Source organism: Bombina bombina, chromosome 1 (assembly GCF_027579735.1).
Source record: "Bombina bombina isolate aBomBom1 chromosome 1, aBomBom1.pri, whole genome shotgun sequence".
Lineage (NCBI taxonomy): Eukaryota > Metazoa > Chordata > Amphibia > Anura > Bombinatoridae > Bombina > Bombina bombina.
The window spans coordinates 1,375,874,856-1,375,891,480 of NC_069499.1; the positions used below are offsets into that span (position 1 = coordinate 1,375,874,856).

Sequence of the window (16,625 nt, forward strand, 5' to 3'; positions counted from 1 at the left end):
AGGAATTCTCTAGCGATGATAGAAGTATCAAAGATAATTCGATGGTCGGAGGCTCACTCTTGCCATCTGTCTGCGATCTATATCCCAGGAGTAGAAAACTGGGAAGCGGATTTTCTAAGTCGTCAGACTTTTCATCCGGGGGAATGGGAACTCCATCCGGAGGTGTTTGCAGCCTTGACTAATTCAATGGGGCACACCAGACTTGGATCTGATGGCATCTTGACAGAATGCCAAACTTCCAAGCTACGGGTCCAGGTCAAGGGATCCCCAGGCTGTACTGATAGATGCTTTAGCAGTACCTTGGTCGTTCAACCTGGCTTATGTGTTTCCACCGTTTCTTCCTCCTCGTGTAATTGCCAGAATCAAACAGGAGCGGGCTTCAGTAATTTTAATAGCGCCTGTGTGGCCACGCAGGACCTGGTATGCAGATCTAGTGGATATGTCGTCTCTACCACCGTGGAGACTGCCATTGAGAGAGGACCTTCTCATTCAAGGTCCTTTCCAGCATCCAGATCTCACTTCTCTGCAGCTGACTGCTTGGAGATTGAACGCTTGCTTTTATCTAAGCAGGGTTTCTCTGAGCTGGTCATTGATACCCTGATTCAGGTCATTGATACCCTGATTCAGGCTCGCAAGCCGGTCATTAGAAAAATTTGCCATAAAATATGGCGTAAATATCTTTCTTGGTGCGAATCCAAGGGCTACTCAGAGTAAGATTAGGATTTCTAGGATTTTTTTTTTTCTCCATGAAGGATTGGAGAAGGGATTATCAGCTAGTTCCTTGAAGGGACAAATTTCTGCTTTGTCAATTTTGCTTCACAAGCGTCTGGCAGATGTCCCAGATGTTCAGGCATTTTGTCAGGCTTTACTTAGAATCAAGCCTGTGTTTAAACCAATTGCTCCGCCATGGAGTTTGAATTTAGTTCTTAATGTTCTTCAAGGGGTTCCGTTTGAACCCATGCATTCCATAAATATTAAACTGTTATCTTGGAAAGTTTTGTTTTTAGTAGCTATTTCTTTGACTCGAAGAGTTTCTGAGCTTTTTGCGTTGCAATGTGATTTCCCTTGTCTTATATTCCATTCTGATAAGGTGGTTTTGCGGACTAAACCGGGATTCCTTCCTAAGGTTGTTTCAACTAAGAATATTAATCAGGAAATTGTGGTTCCTTCCTTGTGTCCTACTCCTTCCTCTAAGAAGGAACAGTTGTTACATAATTTGGATGCGGTTCGCTCTTTAAAACTTTATTTACAAGCGACCAAGGATTTCCGTCTAACATCTTCCCTGTTTGTTGTTTATTCTGGGAAGCTTAGGGGTCAAAAAGCTACGGCTACCTCTTTTTGGCTGAGAAGCATCATCCGCTTGGCATATGAGACTGCTGGACAGCAGCCCCCTGAAAGGATTACGGCTCATTCCACTAGAGCTGTGGCTTCCACTTGGGCTTTTAAGAACAATGCTTCTGTTGAACAGATTTGTAAGGCTGCGACTTGGTCCTCCCTTCATACTTTTTCCAAATTTTACAAATTTGATACTTTTGCTTCTTCTGAGGCTATTTTTGGGAGAAAGGTGCTTCAAGCAGTGGTGCCTTCCGTTTAGGTTCCTGTCTTGTCCCTCCCTTTCATCCGTGTCCTAAAGCTTTTGTATTGGTATCCCACAAGTAAAGGATGAAACCCGTGGACTCGGTATATCTTGTAAAAGAAAAGGAAATTTATGCTTACCTGATAAATTAATTTCTTTTACGATATACCAAGTCCACGGCCCACCCTGTCATTTCGGGACAGGATTTATTTTTTTTATAAAATTCAGTCACCTCTGCACCTTGTTAGTTCTTTCCCTTTCTCTTCCTATACCTTCGGTCGAATGACTGGGGGGAGGGGCTATATAGCAGCTCTGCTGTGGTGCTCTTTGCCACTTCCTGTTAGCAGGAGGAATATATCCCACAAGTAAAGGATGAAACCCGTGGGCTCGGTATATAGTAAAAGAAATTAATTTATCAGGTAAGCATAAATTTCCTTTTTTTCCCTCCCCTGTTTAACTGTTTTTACATTATTTCTTTTATTTGACAGCACACCAGTGTGGAGAATGAGACTGGCCTCCACTCATCTGTTGCTACCTTCTCCACGGCCTCCAGCACAGTCCCCAACCCTCCTCCTGCCTCCGCCCCCTCCAGCCTGAATGTCAGCAGCCTTGGACTGGGGCTAAGCAGTAGCTCAACCATCGTCCCGTCAACACGTAGCTCTATTGCAACCTCATCAGGTGACTTTGGTGGAAGAGAACATCAAAATAGTGGGGCTATTTGTTCATCAACAACATGAGTTATTTATATTATTGTATTCAGCCAATTTCTGATATTTCATTTTACCACATGTGAATCAGATGTAATTAGTGATAACTTCCTTCCATGATGAGGCACAGTGTTTTCAATAGCAGGACTGTTGGGGGAAAAAAAATCTGAATTTTAAAACGAAGATTAACCCATTAAAAACATGCTCTTCAATAACCAGCAGGAAGGATAGTTGTGATAGAAACTATAAAGCTTTGTAAATAATCTAACTTTAGTTTTTTTTTTTTTTTAATCTTTTGCAGGTAAAGCGCCCCCAAATCTTCCCCCAGGTGTCCCCCCGTTGTTACCAAATCCATACATCATGGCTCCTGGTCTGTTACATGCATATCCTGTAAGTAATTGCTTTCCTTCTATAACATAGCTGTGGGAACGAAAGTGGCATGAAAGAGGGGAATAGAGAAGGGAGCATGCAAGTTGACCCTTTTTGTTCTTTTCCATAGCTGAAAAGGGGGACAGCGCATGCAATAATAATGTGGTGTTGAGATGTTTAGTTTGCCAGAATATACTGGCTAATTTTAGTCCAACTCCCACAAAAACTCTCAGGAGCCTCGGTTTAGAGGGACAAATAATTGTTGTAATATTAGGTACATTTACAAGAGTAAGGTTTGCTACACTGTGCTGTCAGTTCTCAACATGTTCGAATGCTCATACGGTGTAGTCGCATGCACAGATGCCACAGAATCTCTTAACTCTTACTATAAGCATTTGTGCAAAATTCATGTTTCTTTCATGTATAGTTGAATTGCATAACTGTGCATTTCAAATTTTGTTTTTGTTTTCTCCAATATTGGTGTGTCCGGTCCACGGCGTCATCCTTACTTGTGGGAATATCTCTTCCCCAACAGGAAATGGCAAAGAGTCCCAGCAAAAGCTGTCCATATAGTCCCTCCTAGGCTCCGCCCACCCCAGTCATTCTCTTTGCCGTTGCACAGAGTGGGTCATCGTCACGACCGACGCCAGTCTAGCAGGCTGGGGCGCGGTCTGGGAATCCCTGAAAGCTCAGGGACTATGGTCTCGGGAAGAGTCTCTTCTCCCGATAAACATTCTGGAACTGAGAGCGATATTCAATGCTCTCAGGGCTTGGCCTCAACTAGCAAAGGCCAGATTTATAAGATTCCAATCAGACAACATGACGACTGTTGCTTATATCAATCATCAGGGGGGAACAAGGAGTTCCCTGGCGATGAGAGAAGTGACCAAAATAATAGAATGGGCGGAGGATCACTCCTGCCACCTATCTGCGATCCACATCCCAGGAGTGGAAAACTGGGAGGCGGATTATCTGAGTCGTCAGACATTCCATCCGAGGGAGTGGGAACTTCACCCGGAGATCTTTGCCCAATTAACTCAATTATGGGGCATTCCAGACATGGATCTGATGGCGTCTCGTCAGAACTTCAAGGTTCCTTGCTACGGGTCCAGATCCAGGGATCCCAAGGCGACTCTAGTGGATGCACTAGTAGCGCCTTGGACCTTCAACCTAGCCTATGTGTTTCCACCGTTTCCTCTCATTCCCAGGCTGGTAGCCAGGATCAAGCAGGAGAGGGCCTCAGTGATCTTGATAGCTCCTGCGTGGCCACGCAGGACTTGGTATGCAGACCTGGTGAATATGTCATCGGTTCCACCATGGAAGCTACCTTTGAGACAGGATCTTCTTGTACAGGGTCCTTTCGAACATCCAAATCTGGTCTCCCTCAAGCTGACGGCTTGGAAATTGAACGCTTGATTCTATCAAAGCGTGGGTTTTCAGATTCTGTGATAGATACTCTGGTTCAAGCCAGAAAACCGGTAACTAGAAAAATTTACCATAAAATATGGAAAAGATATATCTGCTGGTGTGAATCCAAGGGATTCTTATGGAGTAAGATCAAAATTCCTAAGATCCTTTCCTTTCTACAAGAAGGTTTGGATAAAGGATTATCAGCGAGTTCTCTAAAGGGACAGATTTCTGCTTTATCTGTCTTATTACACAAACGACTGGCAGCTGTGCCAGATGTTCAAGCATTTTGTTCAGGCTCTGGTTAGGATCAAGCCTGTTTACAGACCTTTGACTCCTCCCTGGAGTTTAAATCTAGTTCTTTCAGTTGTTATCTTGGAAAGTTTTGTTTTTGGTTGTTATTTCTTCTGCTAGAAGAGTTTCTGAGTTATCTGCTTTGCAGTGTTCTCCGCCCTATCTGGTGTTCCATTCAGATAAGGTTGTTTTGCGTACTAAGCCTGGTTTTCTTCCAAAGGTTGTTTCCAACAAAAATATTAACCAGGAGATAGTTGTACCTTCTTTGTGTCCGAATCCAGTTTCAAAGAAGGAACGTTTGTTACACAATTTAGACGTAGTCCGTGCTCTAAAATTCTATTTAGAAGCTACAAAAGAGTTCAGACAAACATCTTCTCTGTTTGTCATCTATTCTGGTAAAAGGTGAGGTCAAAAAGCGACTTCTACCTCTCTTTCCTTTTGGCTTAAAAGCATCATCCGATTGGCTTACGAGACTGCCGGACGGCAGCCTCCTGAAAGAATCACAGCTCACTCTACTAGGGCTGTGGCTTCCACATGGGCCTTCAAGAACGAGGCTTCTGTTGATCAGATATGTAAGGCAGCGACTTGGTCTTCACTGCACACTTTTGCCAAATTTTACAAATTTGATACTTTTGCTTCTTCAGAGGCTGTTTTTGGGAGAAAGGTTTTGCAAGCCGTGGTGCCTTCTGTTTAGGTAACCTGATTTGCTCCCTCCCTTCATCCGTGTCCTAAAGCTTTGGTATTGGTTCCCACAAGTAAGGATGACGCCATGGACCGGACACACCAATGTTGGAGAAAACAGAATTTATGCTTACCTGATAAATTACTTTCTCCAACGGTGTGTCCGGTCCACGGCCCGCCCTGGTTTTTTAATCAGGTTTGATGAATTATTTTCTCTAACTACAGTCACCACGGCACCCTATAGTTTCTCCTGTTTTTTCCTCCTGTCCGTCGGTCGAATGACTGGGGTGGGCGGAGCCTAGGAGGGACTATATGGACAGCTTTTGCTGGGACTCTTTGCCATTTCCTGTTGGGGAAGAGATATTCCCACAAGTAAGGATGACGCCGTGGACCGGACACACCGTTGGAGAAAGTAATTTATCAGGTAAGCATAAATTCTGTTTTTTATAAGAGCAGTTCAATATAACAGATAACAGTGAAAACAGCCATGTGTTTTCTTACAGTCAATGTCTTTAGCAATATTTACTGAAAACTGCTTCTCTTATCTATTTGAATAGCATGTTGCTTGCTTGATTTTTTTTTTTTTTTTTTTAAATCGTTTTTTTCTCATCCAAAATGATTTTGAGGGTGTTCAAGCTAATTCCTTACTCTTTTGCAGCCTCAAGTTTACGGCTATGAAGACCTTCAGATGCTGCAAACAAGGTTCCCATTGGTAATTGTCATTTTGTACATTATCTTGAGTAAAAAGATACAATAGTGTAGTAATACTGACAGCTATGTTACCTTGTGTACAAATATACAGTATTGTAGTAATACTGTCAGCTATTTTACATTGTGTAAATATGAGTGTAGTAATACTGACAGCTATTTTATCTTGTGTGTAAAAATATACAGTAGTGTAGTTACACTGACAGCTATTTTATCTTGTCTCTAAATATACAATAGTGTGGTAATACTGACAGCTATTGTACCTTGTGTAAATATACAATTGTGTAATAACACTGACAGCTATTTTACAAACTTGTGGTAAGCTGCTACACCCAAAAAAACACTATACTCCTCAAAATATAGTGTTAACAGTTAAAAAGTGAAAACAGAGGGTGGCTCTGTAGGACTAAAAACTGGAGGACACTATTTTAGTATAAAAATATATATATATTATAACGCAACGCATTTATTTAACAATACATATTCACAAGATTTCGACACTGGTGTCTATATAAGAAAATATAATAAAGACAAGAATAAGATTATTCAAATGACTTAATAAAACAAACAAATATTCAATAGACGATTTGTTAATATAACATGGTCAATTGGCAGATTCGTTGAATGGAAATAATGTGAACACAGTCTCTAACCAGTAGATCTTTTAATATGCGGTACAAGGAAATTTATATTACTGTTGCGATTTGTTTATTATGGATGTCCTGTATTGATTTTGTAGCAGTTTATGCTGTCTCACTTCATATAGGGGTTAGTTTTAATCCTTACTACGGATATACCGTAGGGTGCCATGACTGGTATGGTTGTCAGGTGATCTACGCGTTTCGCCGGGGTGCCTTTCTCAAGATTGAATCCGCCGAAACGCATAGATCACCTGACTTGAACCATACCTGGATTGAATGTGTTCACATTATTTCCAATCAACAAATAGACTATAGAATCCATCATTTTTTATTAACGAATCTGCTATTTAATCTTTGTTTTATTAAGTCATTTAGATAATCTTATTCTTGTAGCAGTTTATGCTGTCTCACTTCATATAGGGGTTAGTTGTAATCCTTACTACGGATATGCCGTAGGGTGCCGTGACTGGTATGGTTCAGTCAGGTGATCCATGCGTTTCGGCGGGATGCCTTTCTCAAGATTGAAGCTTGCCAAAACACGTAGATCACCTGACTGAACCATACCTGGATTGAATATGTTCAAATTTTTTCCATTCAACTAATCTGCCAATTGACAATGTTATATTAACAAATCGGCTATTGAATCCATAATTTTATTAACGAATCTGCTATTGAATCTTTGTTTTATTAAGTCATTTGAATAATCTTATTCTTGTCTTTATTATCAAGTTTTTAACAATATTGTGTGTACATGTATGTATGTGTGTGTATATGTAGAGAGAGAGAAAGAACCCATATGTTCCAGCAACAGACTATAACTCATAAATAATTAACATTGCCATAGGAGAAAAAAGCAGGGTAGTGCATTAATAACAGTATAATGTATTTAATTTATAGCAACATCACATCGAAACTCTGCATCAAAACATAACAACCCTTGTATACAGATACTCTGTAAACAGTCCTTTATATAAGTCCGTTATCCAGATCCATAATAGAAGGAAAACATCCCAACCAATGTATATTTGTAATCCACATTGGAAATTAGAAAGTTAATGCAGGCACAGCTCTATGCCGTAATATCTAACAGGGTATTTTTGCACAAGTTACTTCCCACTTGTATGCTCTCAACACTCCTTTTAAAATCACTTAAACGTAGCAGTTCGTGCCTAAAGGATCATAGTGTGACAGGAGATTTTTCAGACAGTGCAGCATGAGTCAAGCTTGATTTACCTGTTGTCGAGCGGCCATAGATCAGCTGTGTATTACCTGCTCTCCATCCAAGTAAAGTTTTAGTGACAAGCACGCCTTTGGTGTTACCGATATGACAAATTTTGATGCAGAGTGAAAAAGTCAGTGGTGCTCAGCTGCAGACACAAACGACAATCAGCTGCGGGCGTTTCACCCATGCTTCATACGGCTTCTTCCGGCTGTGTACATACACAGCCGGAAGAAGCCCGTATGAAGCATGGGTGAAATTGTCATATCGGTACCACCAAAGGCGCACTTGTCACTAAAGGGCCTTTACACTTATGAGTGGTAAGAACTAACCAAAGTTTTACAGATAATGTCCACTCCGGAAACCGGAAAAACTTGGATTGATGGAGAGCAGGTAATACACAGCTGATCTTTGGCCGTTCGACAACAGGTAAATCAAGCTTGACTCATGCTGCACTGTCTGAAAAATATCCTGTCACTACGGTCACACTGTGATCCTTTAGGCATGTACTGCTACGTTTAAGTGATTTAAAAGGAGCGTTGAGAGCATACAAGTGGGAAGTAACTTGTTCAGAAATAACCTGTTTGTTAGATATTACGGCATAGAGCTGTGCCTGCATGAACATTTTAATTTCCAATGTGGATTACAAATATACATCGGTTAGGCTGTTTTTCTCATTTTTTTTTAATGACACGAGTCCACGGATCATCTAATTACTATTGGGAATATCACTCCTGCCCAGCAGAGGCGGCAAAGAGCACCACAGCAAAGCTGTTAAATATCCCTTCCCTCCCAACCCAGTCATTCTCTTTGCCTACGTCGAGAGCAAGGAGGTGGTAAATTAGGTGTTAGAAAAGATTCTTCAATCAAGAGTTTATTTTAAGGCAGTACAAGATTGTGCTGCTTTGTCCTGGGGTGTAGCTGTAGTCCATATCAGTCTCTTCAGTAGAGCAGTGGTGGCTTTAGAGCAATGGGAACTTGTGGGACAATTCTCACTGCGCCCATACTGATGCTGCCCTAACTCTGAAAAACTAAGAAATCTTACTCAGTCCTTTCTTTTTTGTCACAGGTCCATGTGGGTGAGAGGACCTCTCAAACCTGGGATCTGCCTTGCTGTCAGGCAGAATGAGGTAAGTGCTGACTTTGATTTTCTGGGATAACGAAGCTCAGAAAAAGTTGGGCACATTACTTTTATAGAAGGCACATATAAGAAAGTCTTTATTAAAAAAGTGGGCACTTTATATTGCACTACATAATTCTCCTTGTTATCAGGAGACAGCAGAGTGGCAGGCACTGGGGCAGGTAATTCTTTTGGTGGTGATTATATCTCCCGGCATTTACTTAAACAAGTATGCAGACCGGGAGATCTTTGCATTGGCTACGCCCACGATGGGCGGGACAAGAGGAGGCGGCAATTGAGTTGCACGCCTTTTTCCCTTCACTTCCGACAACTGAGTATGACATTCTTCTGCTGGTCTCTTTCTAATACGCATCTCATAATTAAAAAATATGCACGTTTAGATAGACTGTCTTCTGCTGCTGCAAGTTCCGGATCCGACAGTGTGGGAACGGCTCCTGCTCAGATGGTTCAACGGTCAGGTAGGCACCTCAAAGTATTACTGAGATGTAGAGGTGCTCTGCAGTGTTAGTTAAACCTTCTATCCTGTCTAGTTTTAATGAATAATTAAAAGGAAAAAAGTTACTGTTTAAAATTTAAAGTGACAGTAACATTTTTTGTATGCTTTTTTTTATTAAAAAGATTTTTACATTTTTATGAAAAATTGTTTCATTGTGAGTTAAAATGGACCAAAAGGCCTTACAAAGTGTCACTTGTTTATGTTTTGATGCAAATGTGGAACCACCAATTCCTTTCTGTTCCTCATGCATTGAGAGAACTTTAAACTAAACTATAGGGATAGACTTTTTTCTGAACCAACATTTTCTAGAGGATGCTGTTCAGGAATCTAATGACAATGTTCAATATATGCCACAGCTTTCTCCTCAAGCATCCCTAATTTTACCGCCCTCACATGCAGTGCCCTGCGCTTCCTCTCTAGCTCCTGTTGGAGTTACTTTAAAAGACATCGCTTCTCTCATGTCTTCTGCAGTTTCAGATGCGTTGTCTGCTTTTCCAATGTTGCAGGGAAAGCGTAAGAGTAAAATCAGACATTCAGTAAGCAAGGTTTCTGACGCAGTTGTTGCTATTTCAGATGCCCCCTCCCAGAAGCCTGAGGAGGACGATAACGTAAGACAAGAAATACAATATATACCTATCTGGATACTCGAAGAGCAAACACTGCCTACCTAGCAAAACAAATTATCCCAAGTTAATTTGTGAATAGATGTGTGAAACGCAGATATAGGTGGCGCAGAAAATGCTGGTTTGGGGATAAGAAACACGTAAAACCTAGATCTACTGATTTAGATAACCTTGCTTGCTTCTTTGCGTGATGTGTTGACTTTCTCAATAAAAAGTATGTATAGGTGCTGGTGTTATAATAAATATATTGTGCTTACTTAAAAACGAATTAAGTAATATATCTTTGGTGTGAGTGAAAAAAGTTTGTGCTTTAGTTGAACCTTAATTTTTCAACAGACTAAATAGTGCTCCTTTAACAATAAAATAAAATATTTCTCTCTTATGTAATAATGTGTTAATATTAGTTTAATGTTTTTGAGTAATTATACAGTTGTTTTTGTATAACTTATTAACATATTTAATCAATGGGCTAATATCATTCAAAAATTGTGATAGGAATTCTAACACTGTTGATTACTTATAGCATAAAAAGTATATATTGACGACAAATTTCTCTTTGATGACATATTAAAACAAAATGATGATTAATCAGTAGAGAAAACACGGAAAATACAAATATATATATATATATATATATATATATATATATATATGTTTAATATAATCACAATATAATAGACAATTTTAAAACAGAGCTCTGTTGTAAATCTGAATACTTGATTGGTACGAATACATAATCATAAAAGATAAATGAACTATAAAAAATGCATATGCAATAGAGTAAAAAAAAAATATATATATATATTAGAAATATCTCTCTAGGAGAAAAAAAGATGAAAAAAGTAAAAAATTTTTAAAAAATATATCACTGCTGTTAAAGGGACAGTCAAGGCTAAAATAAACTTTCAAGATTCAGATAGAGCATGTCATTTTAAACAAGTTTCCAATTTACTTTTATCACCAATTTTGCTTTGTTCTCTTGGTATTCTTAGTTGAAAGCTTAACCTAGGAGGTTCATATGCCAATTTCTTAGACCTTGAAGGCCACCTCTTTTCTGAATGCATTTTAACAGTTTTTCACCACTAGAGGGTGTTAGTTCACATATTTCATATAGATAACTTCACGTGCACAAGCACAGTGTTATCTGGGAGCAGGCACTGATTGGCTAGACTGCAAGTCTGTCAAAAGAACTAAAATAAAGGGGCAGTTTGCAGAGGCTAGATAAAAGATAATCACAGAGGTTAAAAGTATATTATTATAACTGTGTTGGTTATGCAAAACTGGGGAATGGGTAGTAAAGGGATTTATCTATCTTTTAAAACAATAAAAGTTCAGGTGTAGACTATGCCTTTAACCCCTTAATGACCACAGCACTTTTCCATTTTCTGTCCGTTTGGGACCAAGGCTATTTTGACATTTTTGCGGTGTTTGTGCTTAGCTATAATTTTCCTCTTACTCATTTACTGTACCCACACATATTATATACCGTTTTTCTCGCCATTAAATGGACTTTCTAAAGATAACATTATTTTCATCATATCTTATAATTTACTATAAAAAAAATTATAAAATATGAGGAAAAAATGGAAAAAAACACACTTTTTTAACTTTGACCCCCAAAATCTTTTACACATCTACAACCACCAAAAAAAAACCATGCTAAACGGTTTCTAAATTTTGTCCTGAGTTTAGAAATACCCAATGTTTACATGTTCTTTGCTTTTTTTGCAAGTTATAGGTCCATAAATACAAGTAGCACTTTGCTATTTCCAAACCACTTTTTTTTCAAAATTAGCGCTAGTTACATTGGAACACTAATATCTTTCAGGAATCCCTGAATATCCATTGACATGTATATATTTTTTTTTAGAAGACATCCCAAAGTATTGATCTAGGCCCATTTTGGTATATTTCTTGCCACCATTTCACCGCCAAATGCGATCAAATAAAAAAAAAAGCTAAATTTTTCACAATTTTAGGTTTCTCACTGAAATTATTTACAAACAGCTTGTGCAATTATGGCACAAATGGTTGTAAATGCTTCTCTGGGATCCCCTTTGTTCAGAAATAGCAGACATATATGACTTTGGCGTTGCTTTTTGGTAATTAGAAGGCCGCTAAATACTGCTGCACATCACACGTGTATTATGGCTAGCAGTGAAGGTTTTAATTAGGTAGTTTGTAGGGAGCTTGCAGGGTTAATTTTAGCTTTAGTGTAGAGATCAGCCTCCCACCTGACACATCCCACCCCCTGATCCCTCCCAAACAGCTCCCTTCCCTCCCCCACCCCACAATTGTCCCCGCCATCTTAAGTACTGGCAGAAAGTCTGCTAGTACTAAAATAAAAGGTTTTTTATTTTATTTTTTTAAATTTTTTATAGCATATTTACATATGCTGCTGTGTGGGATCCCCCCTTAGCCCCCAACCTCCCTGATCCCCCCCCAAAACAGCTCTCTAACCCTCCCCCTCTGCATTATTGGGGGCCATCTTGGGTACTGGCAGCTGTCTGCCAGTACCCAACTTGCAGAAAAAAATGTTTTTTTTTGTTTCTGTTTTTTTTTTCTGTAGTGTAGCTTCCCTACCCCCACAGACCAACCCCCACACCTTGATAGATTGATATTTTTGAAACTTGTATTCCCCTTTTTTTAGCATTTTATTAAACCTTTTGCTGTAGTGTAGCGTTTCCCACCCGCTCCCTCCCCGTGCACGCGCCCGCGCCCACGATCCCGCCCCCCTCCACATCACTAGTGCCAACGATGGCCGCCTCCCGGTCCGGCTCCCACCCACCAACGAGGAAAGCCACCGATCTCCGGTGCAGAGAGGGCCACAGAGTGGCTCTCTCTGCACCGGATGGCTTAAAAAGGTTATTTCAGGATGCCTCCATATCGAGGCATCACTGCAATAACCGGAAAGCAGCTGGAAGCGAGCAGGATCGCTTCCAGCTGCTTTCCACACTGAGGACGTGCAGGGTACGTTCTCAGGCGTTAACTGCCTTTTTTCTGAGGACGTACCCTGCACGTCCTCAGTCGTTAAGGGGTTAAAGGCATAGTAAACCCAAAAAATATTTTTAACTCATGAAAAACTACTTAAAATAATATATACATTTGTAATTGGTACCTTTGTAAAGTTTTCTTTCTGTTTTTTGTAATTTCCATTAGAAACTTGGTACTGCGCCAAACCCATTTTTTAAACATTATATGGGTCCTGTTACGATGTTCTACTTAGGTAGAAACATCATGGCGGCCCGCATGCGCAATTAAACTATTTTATTAGCAACGCATGCGCAGACTCGCCCCCAGGCTACTGAGTTCTTTCAAGCAGGCACCGCACCTGACAGATTTTGTTCACAGATCTCATCTCCTGCATCAAGAGAGACACAGAGTGCAAATCTTTACATAAGCATCGCTTGGAGGGGCGGCTTCACACTTGCAAATGAGAAGAGACCATTAGGAGAACAGCGTGTATACTAGAATTATTCCCTGCCTGTGATGAAGTCCATCTGTGTTTTAAACGTTGAATACGGCAGTGAGTTTGAGAGCTATGTTTATTTAACTGTCAGGCTCATCTCCCCCCTCCCTCTTGCTTTCATGTAGAAACTGAGTCCTCATCGTCATTAATCAAGCAAACACAGCCAGAGGGAGGGGGGAGATGAGCCCGGCAGTTAAATAAACATAGCTCTCAAACTCACTGCCGTATTCAACGTTTAAAACACAGATGGACTTCATCACAGGAAGGAAAGAATTCTAGTATACACGCTGCTCTCCTTAGTGTAGGACAGAAGCAGCTTGTAAAGTGTTGCACAGCTCTCATCCTGAAGCGTGGGTAATAGTTCCTGTTTATATTGTTCCCTATCTGTCTCCACTCAGTTGCTGGTGTGAAGCTGCCCCTTCAACCAATAGGATGAATAAGCTATGATTTAATGTCAGTACTGCGCATGCGATGCTGACTGAATGTAATATTTAAATTAAGGGGCCCAGCAGCTTTGCCATTGGATGGGGGGCGGATGATGAAAAATGAGCCATGCCTCATTTTATGGGCGGTCATTACCGCACATTTCATGACAATTGAACCTTTAAATTTAAGGTATGTAAAATGCTTAATTTAATTAAAAAAACTTTCTCTTGTTAAGTTTAGTCAGTCCACGGGTCATCCATTACTTATGGAATATATCTCTTCCCCAACAGGAAGTTGCAAGAGGATCACCCAAGCAGAGCTGCCATATAGCTCCTCCCCTCAAATGTCATATTCAGTCATTCTCTTGCAACCTAACTAAAGATAGGTCGTTGTGAGAGGTCTGTGGTGTTTTTTAACTTAGTTTATTTCTTCAATCAAAAGTTTGTTATTTTAAATGGCACCGGAGTGTGCTGTTTGTTCTCAGGCAGCATTAGAAGAAGAATCTGCCTGCGTTTTCTATGATCTTAGCAGACGTAACTAAGATCCACTGGCTGTTCTCATCTGAGGAGTGAGGTAACTTCAGAAAAGGGGAATAGCATGCAGGGCCCCCCTGCAAACGAGGTATGTGCAGTAAATTATTTTTCTGAGGAATGGAATTGACTGAGAAAATACTGCTGATACCAATGTAACGTAAGTTCAGCCTTAAATGCAGTGATAGCGACTGGTATTAGGCTGATGAGTGTTTGTACACTGAATGTATTTCTCCAACATAGGTGTGTCCGGTCCACGGCGTCATCCTTACTTGTGGGATATTCTCTTCCCCAACAGGAAATGGCAAAGAGCCCAGCAAAGCTGGTCACATGATCCCCCCTAGGCTCCGCCTTCCCCAGTCATTCTCTTTGCCGTTGTACAGGCAACATCTCCACGGAGATGGCTTAGAGTTTTTTGGTGTTTAAATGTAGTTTTATTGCTTCAATCAAGAGTTTGTTATTTTAAAATAGTGCTGGTATGTACTATTTACTCTGAAACAGAAAAGAGATGAAGATTTCTAGTGAGGGAAGTAAGCATGGTACTGCATCATCCCCTTATGTGTCTACACCAGTCTTGCCCACACAAGAGGCCCCTAGTACATCTAGTGCGCCTATTATTCTTACTATGCAACAATTAACGGCTGTAATGGATAATTCTATTAAAAACATTTTAGCCAAAATGCCCACTTATCAGCGAAAGCGCGACTGCTCTGTTTTAGATACTGTAGAGCATGATGGCGCAGATGATAATGGTTCTGACATGCCCTTACACCAGTCTGAAGGGGCTAGGGAGGTTTTGTCTGAGGGAGAAGTTTCAGATTCAGGAAAAATTTCTCAACAAGCTGAACCTGATGTTATTACATTCAAATTTAAATTGGAACATCTCCGCGCTCTGCTTAAGGAGGTGCTTTCTACTCTGGATGATTGTGACAATTTGGTCCCGGTGCCCCCCGAAGCTTTTCCTATACCCAAGCGGGTGGTGGATATTGTAAACAAAGAATGGGAAAGGCCCGGCATACCTTTTGTCCCTCCCCCCATATTTAAGAAATTGTTTCCTATAGTCGACCCCAGAAAGGACTTATGGCAGACAGTCCCTAAGGTCGAGGGGGCGGTCTCTACCTTAAACAAACGCACCACTATCCCTATAGAAGATAGTTGTGCTTTCAAAGATCCTATGGATAAAAAGTTAGAAGGTTTGCTTAAAAAGATGTTTGTTCAGCAAGGTTACCTTCTACAGCCAATTTCATGCATTGTTCCTGTTACTACAGCAGCGTCTTTTTGGTTTGATGAACTAGAAAAGTCGCTAGATAAAGCTACCCCTTTGGAGGAGATTATGGACAGAATTCGTGCTCTTAAATTGGCTAATTCTTTTACTCTAGACGCTACCCTGCAATTAGCTAGATTAGCGGCGAAAAATTCAGGGTTTGCTATTGTGGCGCGCAGAGCGCTATGGCTAAAATCTTGGTCAGCGGATGCGTCATCCAAGAACAAATTGCTTAATATTCCTTTCAAGGGGAAAACGCTGTTTGGCCCTGACTTGAAAGAGATTATTTCAGATATCACTGGGGGAAAGGGCCATGCCCTTCCTCAGGATAGGTCTTTCAAGGCTAAAAATAAGCCTAATTTTCGTCCCTTTCGTAGAAACGGACCAGCCTCAAGCTCTACGCCCTCTAAGCAAGAGGGTAATACGTCTCAAGCCAAGCCAGCCTGGAAGCCCATGCAAGGCTGGAACAAAGGCAAGCAGGCCAAGAAACCTGCCACTGCTACCAAGACAGCATGAGATGTTGGCCCCCGATCCGGGACCGGATCTGGTGGGGGGCAGACTTTCTCTCTTCGCTCAGGCATGGGCAAGAGATGTTCTGGATCCTTGGGCTCTAGAAATAGTCTCCCAAGGTTATCTTCTGGAATTCAAGGAACTACCCCCAAGGGGAAGATTCCACAGGTCTCAATTGTCTTCAGACCACATAAAAAAACAGGCATTCTTACATTGTGTAGAAGACCTGTTAAAAATGGGAGTGATCAATCCTGTTCCATTGAAGGAACGAGGGATGGGATTCTACTCAAATCTGTTCATAGTTCCCAATAAAGAGGGAACATTCAGACCCATCTTGGATCTCAAGATCTTAAACAAATTTCTCAGGGTTCCATCGTTCAAGATGGAAACCATTCGAACAATTCTTCCTACCATCCAGGAAGGTCAATTCATGACCACGGTGGATTTAAAGGATGCGTATCTACATATTCCTATCCACAAGGAACATCATCTGTTCCTATGGTTCGCGTTTCTGGACAAACATTACCAGTTCGTGGCACTTCCATTCGGATTAGCCACTGCCCC

The 16,625-nt window shown here is 40.8% G+C and overlaps 1 protein-coding gene across 11 annotated transcripts in view; it reads left to right on the plus strand.

Annotated features, from left to right (window-relative positions):
- The window catches only part of UBAP2L (ubiquitin associated protein 2 like), a 283,364-nt gene that overhangs the window by 122,573 nt on the left and 144,166 nt on the right, over positions 1-16,625 (plus strand). For all 11 annotated transcript variants that reach the window (XM_053704446.1, XM_053704451.1, XM_053704452.1 and 8 more), the window contains exons 20-22: positions 2,065-2,254; positions 2,585-2,673; positions 5,693-5,746. In XM_053704446.1, coding sequence (XP_053560421.1) covers positions 2,065-2,254; positions 2,585-2,673; positions 5,693-5,746 — 333 coding nt within the window. The remainder of the gene's footprint in view (positions 1-2,064; positions 2,255-2,584; positions 2,674-5,692; positions 5,747-16,625) is intronic.